General features: G+C 60.4%; 1 protein-coding gene across 3 annotated transcripts; it reads left to right on the forward strand.

Annotated features, from left to right (window-relative positions):
- The first annotated feature begins 418 nt into the window (after positions 1 to 418).
- PCNX3 (pecanex 3) lies at positions 419 to 22,424 on the forward strand. 3 transcript variants are annotated; one of them, XM_030811208.1, is made up of 35 exons: positions 419 to 1,105; positions 1,465 to 1,652; positions 1,891 to 1,990; positions 2,113 to 2,152; positions 2,254 to 2,349; positions 2,583 to 3,710; positions 4,179 to 4,302; positions 4,396 to 4,574; positions 4,980 to 5,070; positions 5,459 to 5,594; positions 7,131 to 7,291; positions 8,413 to 8,566; positions 8,851 to 8,883; positions 9,117 to 9,288; positions 9,393 to 9,503; positions 9,847 to 9,938; positions 10,094 to 10,203; positions 10,361 to 10,466; positions 10,658 to 10,750; positions 10,910 to 11,060; positions 11,908 to 12,052; positions 12,409 to 12,586; positions 13,584 to 13,692; positions 13,808 to 13,937; positions 14,333 to 14,391; positions 14,496 to 14,711; positions 15,326 to 15,579; positions 19,096 to 19,326; positions 19,508 to 19,611; positions 19,942 to 20,089; positions 20,189 to 20,419; positions 20,501 to 20,775; positions 21,147 to 21,280; positions 21,364 to 21,662; positions 21,739 to 22,424. In XM_030811208.1, the coding sequence occupies exons 1-35, from the start codon at positions 953 to 955 to the stop codon at positions 21,943 to 21,945; spliced, it is 6,138 nt and encodes a 2,045-aa protein (XP_030667068.1). In that variant the 5' UTR covers positions 419 to 952; the 3' UTR covers positions 21,946 to 22,424. The 3 variants fall into 3 exon arrangements, with proteins under 3 accessions (XP_030667068.1, XP_030667071.1, XP_030667070.1); XM_030811211.1 differs by having other exon boundaries at positions 7,170 to 7,291; XM_030811210.1 differs by having other exon boundaries at positions 4,399 to 4,574.
- The last annotated feature ends 158 nt before the right edge of the window (positions 22,425 to 22,582 follow it).

A 22,582-nucleotide genomic window follows, 5' to 3' on the forward strand; every position in this document is an offset into this window, starting at 1 on the left:
TAGACGCCGCTGGGAGAGAAAAACGTTCGTGACGTACGAGGTCCAGCATTAAAGGGGGCGGGCCGAGAGGGGCGTGCTTCGATAGTGCAGAACTCTCGCTGCAACTAGGGGAGTCCACACCTCCACCTTTTCCCCGCCTCCTGTAACTCATTGGAAGAGGTGTGCGCCAATTACTGTGCCGTTACCCAATGGCTACTCAACTGTCTCTTTGGTTCCGCCCAGTCGGCTACCCTGGGTTGGCAACACCTGGGTCTACGCATGCGCTCAAACGCTTTTACGCTCGAACTTGCTTTAGTCCTGGACTCTGCGCACGCCCAAAGGGCACCCTTCGCGTCCTACCGCGCCATCACTCCTCTGCGCTTGCGCATTCATGCCGTCAAGTTTTCCTTTTCCGGGTCCCAATTGGAACCGTTGGGCGCATGCGCCACTGCAGGCTGGCGGTTCGCGGCTCCTTCTTCCGGCCTCCTCCTTAGGCCGGCACCGGCAGAAGCCGGGCGAGCGCGGAGCCCCAAGCGAGTGACCTGCGACCCCGGAAGTGGACCCCAGATCCTGGGGTTCTCCCTTGTCCGGAGACTAGGGAGCTGTCGCCTGCACCCCGGGAGCACCCACCCCACGCCCACCTCTGGATGCCGCCGACGGGTGCCCGGCCCGTGCCCCGCGCCTGCCTGCCGGCTCGGCTCCTCGGAGCAATTCTGGGCCAGGAGTGGGGACCTGGACCCCGCCCCTGATGCAGCCCCACCCCCGCGTCCGGGCCTTGCACCGCTGACTGTCCCGGCCGGCCCCGCCCCCTGCTCGCACCCTCGCGCGGCCGAGCCCCCCTCCCCCGCTGGGGGAGGCCATGGCGTGAGCGTGAGGCCGGGCCCCGGGGCCCTCAGGCGCCAGACGGGGCATGGGCCGGGGGCCGCCCCCATGAGGGTCCCGGGAGGGGGGCGCGCGCAGCAGCGGCGGGGCCATGGGGTCGCAGGTGTTGCAGATCCTGCGCCAGGGGGTGTGGGCCTCGCTCACCGGCGGTTGGTTCTTCGACCCGCACCAGAGCACCTTCTCCAACTGCTTCCACCTCTATGTCTGGATCTTCCTGCTCATCTTTCCCTTCTTGCTGTACATGGTGAGACGCCACGGCCACCTGTAACTCCAGTCGGGAGAGGGAGGGCAGCCTGGCAGGGATTCGGGGCCGTGCCCTGGGCTCTGGGACGTGGAGAGAGAGGAATCACTGCAGAGTTTGGGTCTGTGTGGAAGAGAGGCCAGAGTCTTCCTTTCTTGGATCGAGTGACCTTGAACCCCACACTTAATCTCATCCAGCTAAGCAGAATACAGAGCCCTTTGCCGAGGTCTGTGTACTGGTTGTGTGGAGAGGTGATGAAACTTTCTTGTGAGTCTGTGAATCCCAGCTATGACACTGATGGCAGGTACATCCTGTGGGTGCAAGGCTTTGTGAAAAGGGACCTGGCTTACTTTCATCTTCAGGTCCTGCCTCCCAGCTTGATGGTGGCCGGCGTGTACTGCCTCGTGGTGGCTGTCATCTTTGCTACTATCAAGACTGTCAACTATCGGCTTCATGCCATGTTTGACCAGGGTGAGATCGTGGAGAAGCGCAGCTCTACCATAGGGGAGCTGGAGGAAGAGCCTGCCCAGGGGGACAGCAATCCGCCCAGGTGGGTGGGTTAGGGGCTGTGCTGGGGATTGAGGGTTTTTGGTGCCTGGACCTAAACCTTGCAGGATGGAGCAGGGGCTTAGGGCACATTGGCTCTCTGAGTGATTGTGAACACTTGTCCTGTGTTAGCCCCGGAATTGTAAAGTGGTTTCTGAAGAAGAAGCAGTGACAAAGATGGGAGAAAGTAGCACATACAGAGGAGAGGTTAGCTCAAAGCTGCTGCTCTTTTTCACTGCCAGGGACCCCGGAGTGGAGATGACAGTGTTTCGGAAAGTCAGTTCCACACCCCCGGTGCGCTGCAGCTCCCAGCACTCTGTGTTTGGCTTCAACCAGGTCTCGGTGAGTGGGCCTGGACCTTAGCTTGTCCTCCTGTTCCTCCATGAGCCAGTCCCTACTGTGGGTGCGTCCTGAGCCTACTTCTTGCCTTGTTTGCTCCTTCACGCCTCTCTCTGTCTACTCAGGAGCTGCTGCCCCGAATGGAGGACTCTGGGCCCCTCAGAGGTAGGTGGCTGCTCTTCAGGGTTGGAGCATAGTGCTGTGGAACAGGGGCTGGCATGCTGTGCCAGGGGGTCCTGCTGACACCTCTGGGGCCATGGTTGCAGACATCAAGGAGCTGGTGCGGGAGCAGGGCAGCAACAATGTGATCGTGACCTCTGCTGACCGAGAGATGCTGAAGCTCAGCTCGCAGGACAAACTGAGTGCGTGGGCCTTATGGGGCCGAGGCTTGTGGGCTAGACCAGCTGTTTCGTCGTTGAATCCCCTCAACTTTGGCTCCATCCTGGGTCTCCTCTGTATTCCTCTGTGGGACCTCCCCAGTGTGCTGCTGTGGCTGGGCTCTCAGGGAAAGTACAGGGCATAAGACCCCCCTTAACCACCAGTTTTTTTTGCAGAAAATCCTTTTTTCATTTTATGTCTCCCTTTCTTTTGGCAGTTGGAGACCTTCCCCAGACACCTCCAGGGGCTGTCCCAGACCATTCTCTTCCCAGTACAGACTCTTCAGAGCCTTCTCCCCTGGCTGGAGATGGAGCGCCCTGGAGTGGGAGCAGCATGGCTGACACTCCCATGAGCCCCCTGCTGAAGGGGAGCCTCAGCCAGGAGCTGAGCAAGAGCTTCCTGACCCTGACCCGGCCTGACCGCGCCCTGGTGAGGACCAGCAGCCGACGGGAACAACGCAGGGGGGCAGGTGGCTATCAGCCCCTTGACCAGCGGGGCTCAGGGGAGCCCACGCCCCAGAAAGCCGGCTCCTCAGACTCCTGCTTCAGTGGCACTGACAGGGAGACATTGAGCAGCTTCAAGAGTGAGAAGACCAACTCCACCCATCTGGACAGCCCCCCAGGGGGGCCAGCCCCTGAGGGCAGTGACACAGACCCACCCTCTGAGGCTGAGCTGCCTGCCTCACCAGATGCCGGGGTCCCCTCAGATGACACGCTGCGTTCCTTCGACACGGTCATTGGAGCAGGGACGCCACCGGGCCTGGCTGAGCCGCTCCTGGTTGTGCGGCCCAAGGACTTGGCCCTGCTACGGCCTAGCAAACGGCAGCCACCCCTGCGAAGACACTCTCCACCTGGCCGTGCCCCTCGACGGCCCCTGCTTGAAGGTGGGGGCTTCTTTGAAGATGAAGACACCAGCGAGGGCAGTGAACTGAGCCCGGCCTCCAGTCTCCGATCGCAGCGCCGCTACAGTACTGACAGCTCCTCCTCTACTTCCTGCTACTCCCCTGAGAGCTCCCGGGGTGCAGCAGGGGGACCCCGGAAGCGGAGGGCCCCCCATGGGGCTGAGGAGGGAACTGCTGTGCCCCCCAAGCGGCCATATGGGACCCAGCGGACGCCTAGTACCGCCAGCGCTAAAACACATGCCCGTGTGCTGAGCATGGATGGGGCTGGGGGTGATGTTCTGAGGCCCCCACTGGCTGGCTCCAAGGCTGAGCTGGAGGCCGAGGTTGGGGTGGAGCAGGCTGCTGGTGAGCCTGTTGTGCTGCCTGCTGAGGTGCGAAGGGGACCCGCTGCCAACCAGCCTGGCTGGCGGGGGGAGCTGCAGGAGGAAGGTGCTGTGGGGGGAGGTGAGTGTTTGCTCTAGAGGCAGGGGCTGGGGGACGTGAGCTACAGGCTTGGGTTTGGGCAAAGGGCAGGTAAGAGTGGACCTGGTCAGTGTCAGCTCAGCCTCTGTCGTAGGCAGCAGTTGGACATGGGCCTGGTGATGATTGACATTGTCTGCCAAACGTCTTAGACATGGGCTCAGCCACCTGGCTCCACATCCTTGATTAGCACTTGAGTCTCTGTTCCCTGAGGACTCTCATCATCCATACTCATCCTCCCACCATCAGTGGGGTGGGGCAGGGCAAATCAGTGTCATCCTTGTTTGCAAGTAAGGAAACTGAGCACGGGGCTGTGTGACCTGGCTGGGCCTCAGAGCCAGGGCGTGGTTGTACTAGGCCTTTAGCTCCCTGGCGGAACACCGTCCCCAGTCTTACTCCCCGAGCCGTGTCTGAGCATCTGTCACTTACATTTGGGGGCCTCTCTCTGGGCAGCAGCCGAGGAGACTGGCAGGCGGGACCGCTCAAGCAGTGTGAGGCGGACCCAGGCCATTCGGAGACGCCACAATGCAGGCAGCAACCCCACCCCTCCAGCCTCTGTCATGGGCTCGCCGCCCAGGTGAGCACCCTGCCGGCTGGGCTGAGGGGCCCCGGGGGCCGGGGAGGGCCCGAAAGCTCTAACTGGCGCTGACCTGGGGCTGACCCTCTCCAGCAGCCTGCAGGAGGCTCAGCGGGGCCGGGCTGCCTCCCACTCCCGGGCGCTGACACTGCCCTCTGCGCTGCATTTCGCCTCTTCACTGTTGCTCACCCGGGCCGGTGCCAATGTGCATGAGGCCTGCACCTTTGATGACACCTCTGAGGGTGCTGTGCACTATTTCTACGATGAGAGCGGTGAGCCTTTCCCAAGCCCGGTGGCCCGGTGCCTCCCCACCCTCCCCCAACAGCCCGAGTCCTCCCAGCAGTGGTGCTCGCTCGGCCTTGTGGCAGGTATACTGCTAATGCTGCCAGACATCATCCTTGCAGCCTCTCTGAGGCACGGTGTCTCTGTCATCTTTTTCTCTGCTGATGAGGAAACAGAGGCTCAGCTTACAGTACAGGGGAGATCTAAAGCCAGGACAGGTGACTGCCATGCCCAGGCTCTTGACCTGTAGGCCCTTTCCTCTCTAGAGGCTGGGCTGCCCTCTCAGAGGACACAGCACAGGGTTCTGCCTCATTTGATGGGTCTGGTGCCCATGTGAGCCGGGCCTTGGTGCTCCGTCTCTGCCACGCTGCCTCATCTCCCATACCCTGCCCCAGGTGTGCGGCGTTCCTACACCTTTGGCCTGGCTGGAGGCGGCTACGAGAACCCTGTAGGGCAGCAAGGGGAGCAGACAGCTAATGGAGCCTGGTGAGTTCCCAAGCCTGGCCTCCCAGGCCATTGTCTTGGTGGCCTGCATCTCTGGGAAGTCCCCTGAGCCTGGAGTTTGCTCTCTTCCTTCTGGGCTTGGGCAGGGGCAGCTCAGACCTGCAGGGGGAGGATGGGGAGCAGCAAAGGACAGACTTTCTGGGGTCCCTGGCTCCATGACACTCCAGGCAGGAAGTTTCTAGGAAGCACAGCCTCAACACTCGGGCCAGGGTCTGGGAGGGAGGCACTTCTGCTACCTGACCCCAGCACTTGTCCCTTGGGCCCTGGTTGGTCTCGGCACAGACAGCCCTACCTGCCTGGCCTTGGCCTCGACCCCACCCAGCCCCAGGGCTCGCCCGTGGGGGGATCCTGATGGCTGCTGTTCTCACAGGGACCGACACTCGCATTCCTCCAGCTTCCACTCGGCTGATGTCCCTGAGGCTACAGGCGGCCTGAACCTGCTGCAGCCGAGGCCTGTGGTTCTGCAGGGCATGCAGGTGCGCCGGGTGCCCCTGGAGATCCCGGAGGTGAGGAGCAGCCGGGGAAGGGCCGTGCCAGTGGGGCGTGATGGGGTGGGCAGATCACTGAGTCCAGCCTGCATAGAGAGCTTGCCCAGGCGCCCCAGGAGGGACGGGCAGTGCTGAGTGAGGGCTCCAGGGGCCGTACTGTGTCTGTCCTGATCTTTGATGCTGGCAGAGACTCTGGGTCTGAATGGCTGGAGAAGGCATTTATTTGCTTATTCTACGAATGCGTCTGGAGTATATTCCTAACTCTGGAGGGGCCCACAGTGAACAGGGGCCATGGGTGTTAATGATGATACTTGCGGAAGTGGCATTGTTCTGTTGGCAAGCAGGGACCCTGTGGTGACTGTGCTTCCCTGCGTACACTGTGCACGTGTGGCTGCTGGGGTGTCTCTGTTAACGCTTCCTGTCTCAGTATGGTCATTAACAGTGCTCTGTCGGCCGGGCGCGGTGGCTCACGCTTGTAATCCCAGCACTTTGGGAGGCCGAGGCGGGCGGATCACGAGGTCAGGAGATCGAGACCACGGTGAAACCCTGTCTCTACTAAAAATACAAAAAAAAATTAGCCGGGCATGGTGGCGGGCACCTGTAGTCCCAGCTACTCGGAGAGGCTGAGGCAGGAGAATGGCGTGAACCCGGGAGGCGGAGCTTGCAGTGAGCCGAGATTGCGCCACTGCACTCCAGCCTGGGCGACAGAGCGAGACTCCGTCTCAAAAAAAAACAAAACAGTGCTCTGTCACTCTTAAGAACATCACAATTTGGACAGTAAATTTATATACTTAACTGTTAATACGAGAAGTGCTGAGAATGCATAAAACACCATCTCAGAGCTTAAGGAATGATCATAAAAGGGTACCTGGCACCTGACCCTCAAGGCCACAGATAGGTTGGGCAGCCCCCAGAAGCTCCCACCTGCCCCCTTCTGGTTCATTTCTTCCTCGTAACCATGTGGGGTGGAAGCATGGCCGGTGGCCGCCTCCGGAGGGAAGGGCTGCGTGCCTCTGGCTCGCCATTTTATTCTTGGAGCCCAGGGCAGGGCCGGGCCCATAGCTGGGGCCCCGCAAGTGTGTGCTGAGTGAAGGATACAACAAACGAGAGAGGTCAAGTCATGTGCCCAGGGCCTCAGGGCTGGCATTGGCACCTAGGCCTGTCCTCAAGGCTGAGCCCTGCATGCACTCTCGGATGGGGTAGTCAGAGTGACAGTGACAGGCCCTGTCTGGGAAGAGGGTAGCATCTGTGCCAGGTCCCAAAGGACAAGTGGACTTCCTTGAGCTTCAGAAGAGGTGGGAGAGTTTGACTGGAGAAGACAGGCATGGGAGCGGGTGACTCTAGGCAGCCCCTGCAGCCATTGGGTGATGTCCTGGGAACCTGGAGAGAGGAGGAGCCCCTTGGGTTGAAGGGTTTGGGTGGGGTCCAGGGCCCCTAGATAGGGGCCTTTATGTGCTGATGGAAATGGTCAACCAGACCAGTGTGCTGAAGGGGGGTAACAGTAGACCATGCGGGGGGTGGCGGGGCTGACGGCCGCGGCTGTGGGGACTGCAGTTTGACCTGCTGGACCAGGACTCCCTGCACGAATCCCAGGAGCAGACACTGATGGAAGAAGCGCCACCCCGGGCCCAGCATAGTTACAAGTACTGGCTTCTCCCTGGCCGCTGGACCTCTGTGCGCTATGAGCGGCTTGCCCTGCTGGCTCTGCTGGACCGGTGAGTGTCCCGCAGCCTTGGCCCCCAATTCTTGGAAAGCCCCTGGACCTTGGCTCCCCAGACTCTGTACCTGTGGAGGCAGTCATGGCAGCAGAGAGCCTGACTCGGGGGAAGCTGAGACCCTGTTCTTGGCTGGAGTCTGCAGTGGTGGTTCCTGTGGTTCATTTGTGGTGTAAAGGGGTGGCCAAGTGGGTGGTGCTGTGTTAAATCTGTCTATTCAAAAGTCCTGCTGAAAAGAAACTTTTTTTGAGACGGAATCTCTCTCTGTCGCCCAGGCTGGAGTGCAGTGGCGTGATCTCAGCTCACTGCAAGCTCCGCCTCCCGGGTTCACGCCATTCTCCTGCCTCAGCCTCCCGAGTAGCTGGGACTACAGGCACCCGCCACCACACCTGGCTAATTTTTGTATTTTTTTTTTTAGTAGAGATGGGGTTTCACAGTGTTAGCCAGGATGGTCTCGATCTCTTGACCTTGTGATCTGCCCGCCTCGGCCTCCCAAAGTGCTGGGATTACAGGCGTGAGCTACTGCGCCCGGCCATCCTATTCACTTTTTTTTTATTAGCTTCTGTTGATTTGAAAATCGAGTGCTGTAACCTAGAAAAGCTTACAGATCAGTTATCTTATCTTTCCCATTTCTCAGAGGGGACACCGAGTCCCAGAAAATCCGCTAGAGAAGTCAGATGACGTACCCGTTGTAGAGCACTTGGGCCTAGAGCCCATGTGGCTTCGCGTCCATCTGGGTTTCTCTAGGCACAGGGACTGGGTGCTGGTCCCGTGTGCGTAGCGTGGCACGCCCCAGGCAGCATGCACGATGTAGCCATGTGCAGTTAACTCAGCCTCAGCTGGGGATGGCTGAATCCCGGGAGTGATGGCACCCTGAGCTCTCAGCCCTCAATGTCCAGAGCAGGCAAAGATTGGGAAGGAGAGAGCAATACAATGGTCACTGCAGCAGGTGCTGCCGGGCCGCATCCTCACAAAGTTATAGGTATTAGCATCTTCAGAGGACAAGGGTCTGGCATGGGCAGGATCCCAGAGCTGGGCCTTTAGGGCAAGATCCATCTCCCCCACTGCCCCACTGGAAGGTGAGGCAGGTCGGTCACACCCTGACTCAGCTGTCCCTGCAGGACGCGGGGAGTGCTGGAGAACATCTTCGGCGTGGGCCTGAGCAGCCTTGTGGCCTTCCTGGGCTACCTGCTGCTGCTGAAGGGCTTCTTCACTGACATCTGGGTCTTCCAGTTCTGCCTGGTCATCGCCTCCTGCCAGTACTCCCTGCTGAAGGTCAGGCCGGGCTCCCTGTGTTTCCTTCCCCACCCAGCTTTTCCCAAGATTGCCCTTCCCACAACTCCAGTTTTAAGGAGTATAAGCTGAAAGGTAGATAATCTGCCCAAGGTTCCCTAGAGCTGGCCAGCTCTTTTACAAGCAAGAAAACTGAGGCTCAGGACAGTTCGGGGACCTGACCTGGTCACTCATAACTGCCTAGTGGTGGAGCTGAACAGGTCCGGGGCCTCTGACCATCCCGTGGGCATCGGCTCTAGTTGCCAACGTAGCCCTGTCTCTTCCAGAGCGTCCAGCCTGATGCGGCGTCCCCTATGCACGTGAGTACCCATGGAGCAGCGCCTCTGGCCAGGAGGCCCCGGGAGTGGCTGAGACCAGGTGGGGAGGAGGGTAGGGCATGGAGGGCTGGGGCTCCCTCACCACCCCCATTGCCCCCACCCGGCCAGGCTCTCCAGCTTGGACCCAGGGCCAGGCCTGGGGCCCTTGAGTGTGTGCATGTGTCAGAGGTGTGGCCAGTGGGGGAGACCCAGCTTCTCATGGGCTGACCCCTCAGGGCCACAACTGGGTGATCGCATACAGCCGTCCTGTCTACTTCTGCATCTGCTGTCTGCTCATCTGGCTGCTGGACGCCTTGGGCTCAGCTCAGCCCTTCCCACCTGTCTCCCTCTACGGCCTCACGCTCTTCTCTGCCTCCTTCTTCTTCTGTGCCCGAGACGTGGCCACTGGTGAGGCTGGGGCAGGGATGAGGTGGCCCAGGAGAGCGAGTCCCCGAGGGTGGGCCGCGGGAAGCCAGCAGGCTGACTGGGCCTTCGTGTCCCCTCCCTGCCAGTGTTCACCCTGTGCTTCCCCTTCGTCTTCCTCCTGGGCCTCCTGCCCCAGGTCAACACCTGCCTCATGTACCTGCTGGAACAAATAGATATGCACGGCTTCGGGGGCACAGGTATGATGCCCGCAGGTGGCTCAGGGGTGGGGCCCGTGTGGAGGCCCTGGAGGGCCCTCGGATTGGGGCCTTGGCTCCACCGTTGCGGAACCTTCTCCTGCGTCTGTACTGCAGACTCAAGGTTTCCGCCCTCTCCCCTCTCCTTCCCTCCCCAGGCAAGTGGTTTAAATTTGAGAATCTTGGAAGCTCTGAAGGCCGCTTGGGGCTTAGGGCAGCAGAGAACAATGGGCTAGGGGTGCCTTTCCAGGGAGGCCAGCCTCTGGGAGTTGAGGGGAAGCGCGGCTAGGGTTGAGGTGGGGTACCTGCAGGTGAGAGCTGGGCTGTACTTCTCCCCTCCACACAGCCGCCACCAGCCCGCTCACGGCAGTCTTCAGCCTCTCCCGCAGCCTGCTGGCTGCTGCCCTGCTCTACGGCTTCTGCCTTGGGGCCATCAAGGTAGGGGTGGCTTGCGAGGTGGGGGCATGCTGCAGTGCGTAAGGATGGTTGGGGCGGGGCTGTGAACTGGGCTCAGCAGTGGCTTCTCACAACGGGGGCAGCCCGGGCCCCATGCTTACCTCACCTCCCCTGACCAGCATGGATTCTCTCCCCAGACTCCGTGGCCAGAGCAGCACGTCCCTGTCCTCTTCTCAGTCTTCTGTGGCCTCCTGGTGGCGCTGTCCTACCACCTGAGTCGGCAGAGCAGCGACCCCACTGTGCTCTGGTGGGTGCCCGCACGCGCCTGTGCTCACGCTGGTGTGTGTGCTCCAGGTTGTGTGTTTCTGTCTGCACAGTAGGGGTTTGTGGTCTGTGCAAGTGCCCGTGACTGGGGCTTGGGGGGGAGGAGGGGCGTCATCCTCCTGACTCTTCCTCGCCCCCAGGTCTCTGATCCGGAGCAAGCTCTTCCCTGAGCTGGAGGAGCGCAGCTTGGAGACAGCCCGGGCCGAGCCCCCGGACCCCTTGCCTGACAAGATGCGCCAGTCGGTGGTGAGGGGGCGGGGGATGGGGGTCTGTGGGGAGGTGGTGACAGGTCCTGGGGGTCCTGGGAGGGGCGTGTCCAGCCCGGGCTGCTGGACAGCTGAGTGTCTCTACTGGCCGGGCAGCTGAGTGTTTCTACTGGCCGGGCAGCTGAGTGTCTCTACTGGCCGGGCAGCTAAATGTCTCTCCTGGCCCTGCAGCGTGAGGTCTTGCACTCCGACCTGGTGATGTGTGTGGTGATCGCCGTGCTCACCTTCGCCATCAGCGCCAGCACCGTCTTTATTGCCCTGAAGGTTTGTGTGGCATGGGCCGCCGCTGCCTCTCGCTGTCTTGGCGGGAGCCTGCTCAATCTGAGCGCCCTGGGCAGCCCCTCCCCAGCCTGTGCCAGGTGGCCCTCTGTGGCCCCTTGGCCTGCTCCCATCAGCTGAGCCTCTGGCCTCTCCCTCCTGCAGTCGGTGCTGGGTTTCGTGTTGTACGCACTGGCTGGGGCCGTGGGCTTCTTCACACATTACCTGCTGCCACAACTCCGCAAACAGCTGCCCTGGTTCTGCCTGTCACAGCCCGTGCTGAAGCCGCTGGAGTACAGCCAGTATGAAGTGCGTGGTGAGTGCCCGCCCCGATGGCCAGGCCTGGGCAGTGGTTTGGGCTGCAGCCTGGCTGGTGGGAGCTGTGGTCCTCTCGGCTCAGGAGTGCCAGCAGGGGGCACTCGCTGCCCACACTACCCTTTCTGCACCCTCCCTGCCCTCTGTATCCATGTTGCCTGGCTGCACTCTCCACTTATTCTTCTCCTCGTGCCCTGCTGTGCCCTTCCCTTGCCTGCGTTGCCCTGGTCCTGCCCTCCTTGCTGTCTGTGAGAAGACGGAAGAATTAGAACCCAGGGCCCTGAAGGGATCTCTTGTCCAGAATTAAACACTGATCACCAGTGGACCAGAGCTTCCTGGAGCACATTTTCACTGGGCTGCATAACAGTTTTTAAAAAATCCTGGAGCCTGTATTTTAGCATCTCGATTTGAGATATGAAGATCCATGTTTCTTGAGTTTTTCTTAAACGACAGAAGATTTTGCCTCCCAGACTAGCATCCCTTTGTGGCTACAACCAGCCTAAACCGAGGGGTCTGCCCTTTAGAAGGGCCCAGCTCACGGGCTCACTGTGCACTCAGGCCCTAGCCAGCCTGCTGTACGTGGGTGTTTGCGATTTCATTATTGGCCTTGTTTTCGCAGACAGCAGAGCAGAGCACCTGCCATAAAGCAAGCCTCGATGTGCTAAGTGGCATGTGGAACCCTTGCCCTGCTGGGGCTCGTTGCTCCCATTTGAGCTGCCACAGATCAGCCCCTCCCCGCAGGGTCTCTGAGGACTCAAGACCACACAGCCTGCCCTCCTAAGGAAGGACTTCCTCAGGGAAGGCAGGTGTGTGGAAGCCAGGTGCTGAGTCCTGGCCTCTCCACACAGGTGCCGCGCAGGTGATGTGGTTTGAGAAGCTGTATGCTGGCCTGCAGTGCGTAGAGAAGTACCTCATCTACCCCGCCGTGGTGCTCAACGCCCTCACGGTGGACGCCCACACAGTCGTCAGCCACCCGGACAAGTACTGCCTCTAGTGAGGACCACCCCACCCTCAACGATCCCACCATCCGCTTTCCCTTTTGATCCATGGGGAACCTGAGGCCTAGAGAGGGAATGAGTCATGTCTAAGGTTGTTTAGCAACCTAAAGCAGGACCCCAGCTCCTGACACGCCATCCCAGGAAGTGGTTGCCTCTTCAAAGGCAAATAGGTTCCCACCACTCCTTTTGGAAGAGCAGAGACTAAGAGTCACGGGCCCAAAAGAGCAGGGACCAGCCCAGCAGAGCAGAGGCCAGGGGTTGCTTTCCGGCCAGAGTAGGCGATGGATGGGATACCTATACCCTCTGCCCCAGTCCCCTACCGAGCACCCGATGCCTGCCCCTCGCCCACAGCTGCCGGGCGCTGCTGATGACCGTGGCTGGGCTGAAGCTGCTGCGTTCAGCCTTCTGCTGCCCCCCGCAGCAGTACCTGACATTGGCCTTCACCGTCCTGCTCTTCCACTTTGACTACCCGCGCCTCTCCCAGGGCTTTCTGCTTGACTACTTCCTCATGTCCCTACTTTGCAGCAAGGTGAGTTGGTGGCTGTGGCCCAGACACCAGGCTGCCCAATGGGAGCAGAGCCAACTTCTGCCTGGGTGGGAAGAGAATTTCCTGAGGGCCTGTGGCCACTGCTCTGTATCAGCCCCGTGGGCCTTTGCAGCAGCCTCTCAAGGAAGGGGTTACTTCCACTCTCTACAGAGAGGAAGCTGAGGCTGAAGGAGGTTGAGGGACTTGCCTCAGGCTTCCAGAGAATTGGTGGTCAGCCAGGATTTGAACCCAGGCCTGTCTGACCCCACGACCACCTCCTCAGAAATGGTTAGGGTAATCAGGACCTGGTCTTATCCTCTGGACGCAGACCTCTGAGTTCCGCACTCTTTTGCCACCCTGGATCCAGAGCCATCAGAGCTAAGTTTCAGAAGCCCCTAGTGCCTGGGCGTGTATAGGTGCTTTGCCAGCTGTGGCATTGCCAGGGCTTGGGGGGCTCTTTGAACTAAGGAACCATGCTCCTGCACTCTACTGGAGGCCAGCAGTGGTGCCTGGAACCCCAGGCAGGCCTGAGCCTTTTTCTCCCTCACGTGGACATTCTGTTCTTGTTTTCTGGCCTGGCCCACACTGCGTACCCTCCAAGGGCAGGGCCTGTGGCTGTCCTCGACTTTCAGTACTATAGTCCAGCTTCAGCCTCACCAGTGACCTAGTGGCATGACTGAGGAAGTCATTTACCTTCTCTGTCTTTTCTGAACCTCAGCTTTCCCATCTGTGAAATGGAGCCAGCAATAGGAATAAGAAGCTCGCAGGGTACTTGTGTGAACTAAATGGCCACTGCCCCCTTAGAGCTCAGCCAGGGGTTGCTAATGGTATCAGGTGCCTTGAGCCATGTCCAGAGCACAAGGGCTGGCAGTGATCTTGAGCCTGGCCCCAGTGGGCCAAGGCAGTGGGATGACTCAAGCCTCTGAATGGGGCCTGGCATCCGGGGGCTTCCAAGAGTGACGGTGCATGTCTTTTTTCTTCTCCTTGTTGGCCCTGCCAGCTGTGGGACCTGCTGTACAAGCTGCGTTTCGTGCTGACCTACATCGCGCCCTGGCAGATCACCTGGGGCTCGGCTTTCCACGCTTTTGCCCAGCCCTTTGCCGTGCCACGTATCCGGCCTGTGTTTGGGTGGGGGTGTGCAGGGAGGGCTGTGGCCTAGGGCAGTGGCGGGTGGTTGGGGGCTGGGAGGTCCTGTTGCCCGCCGCCTCCTTGACTGTGGCTCAGACTCGGCCATGCTGTTCGTCCAGGCCCTGCTCTCGGGGCTCTTCTCCACGCCTCTCAACCCGCTGCTAGGCAGCGCCGTCTTCATCATGTCCTACGCTCGGCCCCTCAAGTTCTGGGAGCGCGACTACAAGTGAGTCTCACAGGAGGCGGGAGCATGCCCAGCAGGGCAGGAAGGGAGGGGTTTGGAGCCCAGGCTGGAGGCCACCCACAGAGGGGCGGGGCCCACAGCAGGTATGGGAGGGCTTGGTCACAGTGGGGACACGTGAGGCAGCAGGTCCGATGCGGGCAGAGCCTGCACCAGGCCAAGGCCTCAGGCTCACAGCTTGGGGATAGTGGGGTCTTCCCCGCTTCCTGGCTGTGTGTCCTGTGTGAGTCCCTTCATGTCCCTGAGCCTCAGTCTCCTCATCTGCCTGCATAACGGAGCTGTCCTGGATGGCGCTGACCTTGTGGCATAGGGAGAGCATGAGCAGGGTGCACCCTCTCCACCTTCTCAGCCAACCGCCTTGTTGCACTCTCTCTGAACAGCACTAAACGTGTGGATCATTCCAACACCCGCCTGGTCACACAGCTGGACCGGAACCCTGGTGTGTACCCAGCCATCCAAGGGGCTTTAGGGCAGGGCCTCCCTGGGGAGGGAGCCTCTCTAACTTGTCACTTTGTCCATTTGCCTGTCTGTTCTGGGTCCTAGGCGCTGATGACAACAACCTCAACTCCATCTTTTATGAGCACTTGACACGTTCGCTGCAGCACACGCTGTGTGGGGACCTGGTGCTGGGCCGCTGGGGCAACTATGGCCCTGGTGACTGCTTCGTCCTGGCCTCCGACTACCTCAACGCCCTGGTGCACCTCATCGAGGTTGGCAATGGCCTCGTCACCTTCCAGCTGCGTGGCCTTGAGTTCCGGGGTGAGCCGCAGGACCAGGCTCGGGTGGGCAGGCACGGCTCGGGCCTGATGTGGGAGCTGTGTTCAATAGTACGTGCGAATGAGGTCCAGTCCAGCTCTGCCCAGGCTGGCAGGTGGCCTTGGGCAAGGCACTCCTCCCTCGGCCTGCGTTTCCCAGTCTGAGCAATGAGGTGGCAGGGTCTCTTGGCCAAGCCCTGTGCCTGCCCCAACTTTAGGTCTCAGTGACTCCACAGGTCGCTGCAGTGAGGGCCTGGGCCTGGAGGTCTGAGTTCTCACACCCAGCCTGCTCTGTGGTCTCAGGCTTGGCCCATGGGTTGGGCGCCATGAGTGAGCCAGCTCCTTCCTCTCAGGAAGACGTGTGTGTTGGATGCCCGAAGAGTGCAGAGGGGCCAGACCCTGTGTCCCTACTCCCTCCTGCCCTGCCCTTGGATGCTGGGAGTTGAGAGGAGAAAGGCAGGCGCTCCTTTGTGAATCTTGGCATCCAATAAGGTTGACTCCCCTGGTGTCTGGGGGGTGAATGGCAGCAGGCCTCTGATGCCATGTTGGTCACTCTCCCAGGACAGGGCAGGTAGGGATTGTCCTGGTGACCCCTGACTGCACACCCCTCCTCCACAGGCACTTACTGCCAGCAGCGCGAGGTGGAGGCCATCACCGAGGGTGTGGAGGAGGACGAGGGCTGTTGCTGCTGTGAACCTGGCCACCTGCCACGGGTCCTGTCCTTCAATGCTGCCTTTGGGCAGCGCTGGCTGGCTTGGGAGGTGACAGCCAGCAAGTACGTGCTGGAGGGCTATAGCATTAGTGACAATAACGCTGCCTCCATGCTGCAGGTTTTCGACCTCCGCAAGATCCTCATCACCTACTACGTCAAGGTACGGTGGGCAGGTGCGGCTGGGCAGCAGAGCCCTTGCGGGTGAGCGCTCGCTGACCAGAGGCCCCAGTACCCCCTTCTGGGTTGTTGGGAGCCTGTTTTGTCCAAGGGAAGTCGAGGCCTCAGAGAGTTTAAGTGTCCCCTGAGGTGCCACTGCCAGACCTCAGGTTGCAGGAGCCTCTGTGCCCATGTGGCTGTGATAGGTGCCCAGGCAAGGAAGGCTTGCTTTGGGCAGTGAGTATGGGGCAGGTGGGCAGTTGCAGAGGCCAGCCTTTGAAACCACCAGCCCCCTGCCGCCAGCTCACCCAGCACAGAGCATTGGTAGAGCTAACAGTTGTCACGTTAACGATCGTCATGGGAGCAGCTGCCTGAGCAGTAGCACTTACCACGGGTGGGCGCTATGCTGGGCATCTCTCCTGAGCTGGGTGGAGTCCCCCACCCTTTGAGAGGGGCCCTGCTATCTCACAGATGTGGAAGTTGGCTTGCAGAGGTTCCAGAATCTGAAGAAAGTGGCCAAGCCAGGCTTTGAACCCAGGCTGGCCCTGAGCCACAGAGTTTTCCTGCCTCAGCCTGGGGGCTCTGAGCCAGGCCTGAGGATCTTGAGACCTCTTGGGGGTGCTGGGGGTTGGTGAGGCAATGTGGGGTACATAAGGAGCCCTGGAATGGGGGTTCTGATCAGCCTGGAATGTTTCTTCCCTGTGTGCCTCAGCTTACCCCTTGAGAAATGGGGGTTATTGCAGTTCTTTGAGATGGCAGAAATGTTGAGGCTTGGCCAGGCGTGGTGGCTCATGCCTGTAATCCCAGCACTTTGGGAGGCCGAGGCAGGTGGATCATTTGAGGTCAAGAGTTTGAGACTAGCCTGGCCAATGTGGCGAAACCCCATCTCTACTAAAAATACAAAAAAATTAGCCAGGTGTGATGGCGGGCACCTGTAGTCCCAGCTCCTCGGGAGGCTGAGACAGGAGAATCGCTTGAACCTGGGAGGCAGAGGTTGCAGTGAGCCGCGATCGTGCTACTGCACTCCAGCCTGGGCAACAGAGCAAGACTGTCTCAAAAAAAAAAAAAAAAAAGAATTTTGAGGCTTGTGGTGCCCAGAATAAGGGTACTGGGAGTGGGGTGGCCTGCTGATCACAGTCCAGGCTCCCACGTGCCTTCTTAGGATCTACCCTGGCGCTCCCTGTGTTGGGCTCGGGGGGTGGCCTACTGGGGCCCAGGTGAGCCTGCCACCTAGGTTCCCTCTGGGGCAGTTTCACGCGGTCCTGGCTGTCCTTCTCCAAAGGAAATCCTGTCCACACCACATATCAGAGGAGCTGTCATTTGTCATTCCTTCTGCCTTCCCAGCCACTCCTAGGCAAGGATTTGTGAGACCACCCCCCTCTCATCAAGAAGGAGGCTGTGTCTAGAGAGGGACATTCCCAAGTCACCCAGAGGTCATGGCCCGGTCCACCTTCTGGTCCCATCTTGAGAGAGGTTCCCTTGCCCAGGTTGCCCTGCTGTGCCTGCCAGGCCAGGGCCAGCAGGTTGAGATGCGCCTGGCCAGGTCTCTTGTCCCATGGGGAAGCTGACTTGCCACATCTAAGGCTGCCTCAAAGGCTGGGCAGAATTTGAGTCTGGAGGAAGTGCTTGGAGGACCTGGGGTGGCTCCGCTGAGGATGTGGACCGAGGGTGAAGTTTGGAAGGACAAGTCAGGGCTGCCAGGAGTGGGGCGGGGGGAGGCGGGTGTGCCGGGGAGCCTGGTGCATCTGGGGAAGTGTCCCAGCTGTAGGGATAGGTCCTTTCCAGCCTTCAAGGTTGGCCAGTCGAGGCGGAGCCCCTCCCATTAGCTTTGCCTTTCCCGTGGGAGTTACTGGGCTCTCAGACCTGCTCCTGCAGCTGGGAAAGGCCACAAGAGCAGGAAAAGGCACCGTGGCTTGAGGCTGCACGGAGTCTGGGCAGTGCTTCCCGGGAAGCACCTTTGACAGAGCCCAGCTTGCAGTGAGCGCTCACAGGCGGAGCGGCTGCTGGTATTGCCCCCATCTTCAGTTTCCTCCTGAGATGACCGTGAGTGTTGTGTCAGAGAAAAGGATGGCACTGGTGAAGGTTAACCAAGCACCTGATATGTGCCAGGCTAGCTCGTCTCCCTGTCCCTGAAGCTTTTCTTTTTTCTTTTTTTTTGAAACAAGGTCTCATTCTGTCGCCCAGGCTGGAGTGCAGTGGTGCCATCTGGGCTCACTGCAGTGTCCACCTCCCACGTTCAAGCAGTCCTCCCACCTCAGCCTCCCAGGTAGCTGGGACTACAGGCATGCACCACCACGCCTGGCTAATTTTTGTATTTTTTGTAGAGATGGGGTTTCGCCATGTTGTCCAGGCTGGTCTTGAACTCCTGGGTTCAAGCGATCCTCCCACTTCTGCCTCCCGAAGTGCTGGGATTACAGGTGTGAGCCACCCTGCCTGGCTGAAGCTTTTCTTTTCTGGGTCTTTTTAGCAGCTCTGGTGGTGCCTGGATTGTAGAGGCGAGCTATGGGCAAAGTCAGTCTGAAGCGGGTCTGCCCTGGCAAAGGGCCTGCCCCATTAGCTCCATCTCAGGGTGGCACGTGGAATCCCCATCACCTCACTGGCTGCCCTGCCGGCCTTAACCTGCCCGTGCATCCTGGCCATGCCAGCTACCTGCCTCCCAAAGCTCCTGTACTTTTGCCCGAGTCCCTGCTTATAACCAACAGGGCCTTTTAACAAGAGGTCCAGGACCCCCAGCTTTGGGTACCAGATGTGCCTGTGGCTTCTTTCTGAGGCGAGGCCTTGATGGCTGTCATGCTTCAGCTGCCTAAAGGGACCTGTGACCCAGGCGCTCTGAGGCAGGCCCACTACTTCAGCCTGCCCTTCCGGCCCTGAGATCTGGATCCCGCAGTGTCATGATGGGGAAGGTCCTGGGTTCAGACTGCAGTTCAGTCTGTCCTGCCCCCCTCGCTCCCTGCCCCCTGCCCATGTGACGTCTGGATGCTCCTGCGCTTGGGGTTATGTTTGTGCAGGAACACCAGCTCCTGCTGCTGCCTGGCCCATGGGCTGCACAGGCCCTGAAGGTTCACCTGAGGGCCACACCACAGTGTCAGGGACAGCCAGAGGCAGATAGGGGACCGGGTTCAGGGCAGGTGGGGCCAGCTCCACCTTGATGACTTGGAAGCTGAGGTGGTAAAGGTTGAGCGTGATGATCTTGTTTTCGTCGGGGGCTGCCATTTGTTTGAGCCTCAGTTTCTCATACGAACGGGGCATATTCTAGGGCAGAGGCAGGCAGATGCTGCCTGTGAGTGCTAGCCCCAGCACAGGACTTCCCGCTTCCTGGCGGCTTTGTCACTCCTCCCTGGCCTAGGGAAAGGAGCCAACTTGCCTGGTTGCTCTTGAGAGCTGAGATGGCTCTAGGAGCGGGGCCTCCCAGAAAGCGGACTTCAGCTCAGTCTCAGGGAGGAGCCTCTGAACCTCCATGCTTTCTCCTCCAGTGGCCAGGGCTGGGACCCCGGCCTGACGCCTGCCCCTCCTCTCCCAGAGCATCATCTACTACGTGAGCCGCTCACCAAAGCTGGAGGTGTGGCTCAGCCATGAGGGCATCGCGGCAGCCCTGAGGCCTGTGCGGGCGCCTGGCTATGCCGACTCGGATCCCACCTTCTCACTGAGCGTGGATGAGGACTATGACCTCCGCCTGTCTGGCCTCTCGCTGCCCTCCTTTTGCGCAGTACACCTCGAGTGGATCCAGTACTGCGCCTCCCGGCGCAGCCAGGTCAGGCTCCACTACCTGAGGCTGCCACCTGGGGCTGTGGGACCTGGGCTTCCCCGCTCCCCCTCTCCCCATTTGGTTTCCTCTCACTCTGAGCCTCCCTTGGCCTGGGCCCCAGCCCCCACTCCAAGTTCCCTGTCCCAGGTCTGAGCTGGGCTCTGGGACGGGGGTCCTTATGCCACAGCCCGTGGACCAGGATTGGAACTCCCCGCTGGTCACGCTGTGTTTTGGCCTGTGTGTGCTGGGCCGCCGGGCTCTGGGGACAGCCTCTCACAGCATGTCTGCAAGGTGAGTGCTCGGGTGTCCCGCTGGGCCTACTGCCATCCCCACCCCACCTCTTCCATGAAGAGCCCTGTGGTCTCTGGTCGCAGTGGCCACAGAAACTGCCGTAGCCCTTCCTGTCGGGGTACCTCTTCTCCCGTGGGCAGGGCACTTCCCGGTCATGACCTTGCCTGCTCCTCAGTGCTCTGTGAGAGACATGGGCAGAGATTGGCCTCTTTGTCAAGATGGGGAAACTGAGGCCCAGCGTGATGAAAGGCCTCTGCTTGGATCACTCTGAAGCCTTACCCCAGGTCCTCGACACCCCTCTCTCCCCTCCCTGTTTTTCCTCCCACTTAGCCTGGAACCCTTCCTCTACGGCCTGCACGCTCTGTTCAAGGGGGATTTTCGCATCACCTCCCCACGTGACGAGTGGGTCTTTGCCGACATGGACCTGCTTCACCGCGTTGTGGCGCCTGGGGTTCGCATGGCCCTCAAGCTTCACCAGGTTGGGGAGGGGTGTGCCCAGCAGCATGGGCAGGTGGGGAATGAAGCCTCTCTCCAGGGCAGGGGCCACTGACCCCTGTTCCCCTGTCTTCCCTACCAGGACCACTTCACGTCCCCCGATGAATATGAGGAGCCAGCAGCCCTATACGATGCCATTGCGGCCAACGAGGAGCGGCTGGTCATCTCACATGAGGGTGACCCAGCATGGCGCAGCGCCATCCTCAGCAACACGCCCTCCCTGCTGGCGCTGCGCCACGTCCTGGATGATGCCTCCGACGAGTACAAGATCATCATGCTCAACCGGCGCCACCTCAGCTTCCGAGTCATCAAGGTTGGGCCGGCCCCACCTGCCCTAAGCCCTGCCCCCAGCCCCCCTTGGGCCGGCCCCCTGACCCTGGCGTGTGGCTCTCAGGTGAACCGGGAGTGTGTGCGCGGCCTGTGGGCCGGGCAGCAGCAGGAGCTGGTGTTCCTGCGCAACCGCAACCCCGAGCGTGGCAGCATCCAGAACGCCAAGCAGGCGCTTCGCAACATGATCAACTCCTCCTGTGACCAGCCGCTGGGCTACCCCATCTACGTGTCGCCTCTTACCACCTCGCTGGCTGGCAGCCACCCCCAGCTACGGGCACTGTGGGGTGGCCCCATCAGCCTGGGTGCCATTGCCTGCTGGCTCCTGCGCAGCTGGGAGAGGTGAGGCCACGGGAAGGGGTGATGTGTGGCGCGGGAGGAAGCTGAGGTGCAGTACGTCCCTCCTGGGTCTCAGAGGGAGGATGTCCTGGAGCCAGGGCTTGAATCCCGAGAGATGACCCCCTCCCAGAGCTGACCTGCCCCTCCTAGATGTCACCTTACCCCCAGAGCTGACAGTGGCCTTTAGCCGTCAAGCACTGTTGACAACGCACCCTCAAAAGACCCCGCAAAGTAGGTGGCAGCTTCTTAGAGGGGAGGATCCTGGGGGCTCAGAGGTGTTAGATGACTTGTCCTGGGGCTGAGGACTCGTGCTTGTGAAGCCTCTGGCCTCAGCCGTGTCCCTCCTGATCCCTTTTCTACCTCTCCACCCCCAGGCTTCACAAGGGCTGTGGCGCCGGCTGCAATAGTGGCGGGAACGTGGATGATTCAGACTGTAGTGGGGGCGGTGGCCTGACCTCCCTCAGCAATAACCCCCCCGTGGCACACCCCACGCCTGAGAACATGGCAGGTGAGCAGGCAAGGCTGGGCTGAACCCGTGGGTGAGGAGTGCAGCCCAGCTGAGGTCTCTGCTGTCTTATCTGTCTCCTACAGGCAATGGTGACCAACCCCTCCCACCAGGCCCTGGCTGGGGGCCGCGGTCCTCCCTGAGTGGCTCTGGTGATGGGCGGCCCCCACCTCTGCTGCAGTGGCCTCCCCCTCGGCTCCCTGGACCACCCCCTGCATCGCCTATCCCCACAGAGGGTCCCCGGACCTCACGGCCCCCTGGCCCTGGTCTCCTCAGTTCTGAGGGCCCCAGTGGGAAGTGGAGCCTCGGGGGCCGGAAGGGGCTGGGAGGATCTGACGGGGAGCCAGCCTCAGGGAGCCCCAAAGGAGGTACCCCCAAATCTCAGGTAAGGCACCTGTGGGAGGGTTGGGTCCCAGAAGGCTAAGGCCTGCTCACCCACCAACCTCTCTCCCCTCCCCCAGGTGCCTCTAGACCTCAGCCTCAGCCTCAGCCTCAGCCCCGATGTCAGCACTGAGGCCTCACCCCCCAGAGTTTCCCAGGACATTCCTTGCTTGGACAGCAGTGCCCCTGAGAGTGGCACACCTACGGGTGCCCCGGGCGACTGGCCTGCCCCTATTGAGGAGCGTGAGAGCCCGGCAGCCCAGCCCCTGCTGGAACACCAGTACTGAGCTACCTGGCGCCCACTGGACCTCCTCCTAGGACTCAGTAACGGACATGCTCTGCTGCCTCTCTGCTGGACCACAGAACTGAGTGGCTTTGGCCTCCATGTCTGAACCCTGACCTTTGGCTGCCTTGGCCAGAGTACCAAAACTGAGTGACCCAGACCTCTGACCTTGACCCCTGATCTCTCTCATCCCCAGTCCAGGGCCTGGGCTCCCCAGATGGAGGCAGTCAGCCTCCCAGCCAGGCCCTAAGAGCCAAACCATGGGCTGGTCCCACTTGGAGCCTGTGGCCAGGACCACCTCAGCCCCTGGGCCTGCACTGCCTGCGGGGGTGGCCCCCTTGGCCTGGTCTTGGGGCCTGAATTGTGGGAAGGGTGGTTTCTTTCTTTCCTTTGTTTTTTTTTTTTGTTGTTTTTTTTTTTTTTTTTTTTTTTTTTTTTTGTGCTTTGGAGACATCAGAATTAATAACACTATTTTTGATTTTGGTTGGCAGTTTCTTTTTCTACCTGGGAATGGGTACATAATAGTACAGGCGGCCAAGTTGGGATGGACAAGCACACAGGGGTGAAGGATGTGGGGCTGAAGTATAGTAGAGATCAAGGGCAGACCAAGGTGGGGTTCAGGTAGAACCGGGTCCTCTTCC

Source organism: Nomascus leucogenys, chromosome 4, assembly GCF_006542625.1.
Source record: "Nomascus leucogenys isolate Asia chromosome 4, Asia_NLE_v1, whole genome shotgun sequence".
In the NCBI taxonomy this organism is placed as follows: domain Eukaryota; kingdom Metazoa; phylum Chordata; class Mammalia; order Primates; family Hylobatidae; genus Nomascus; species Nomascus leucogenys.

Excerpts from the sequence above, each read along its gene's own strand:
- PCNX3 (XM_030811208.1), top strand. The coding sequence starts at position 953 with ATGGGGTCGCAGGTGTTGCAGATCCTGCGCCAGGGGGTGTGGGCCTCG. Across the intron at positions 2,350-2,582 it reads CAGCTCGCAGGACAAACTGA|TTGGAGACCTTCCCCAGACA; the intron begins GTGCGTGGGCCT and ends TTCTTTTGGCAG. Across the intron at positions 12,053-12,408 it reads CCGGACAAGTACTGCCTCTA|CTGCCGGGCGCTGCTGATGA; the intron begins GTGAGGACCACC and ends CCTCGCCCACAG.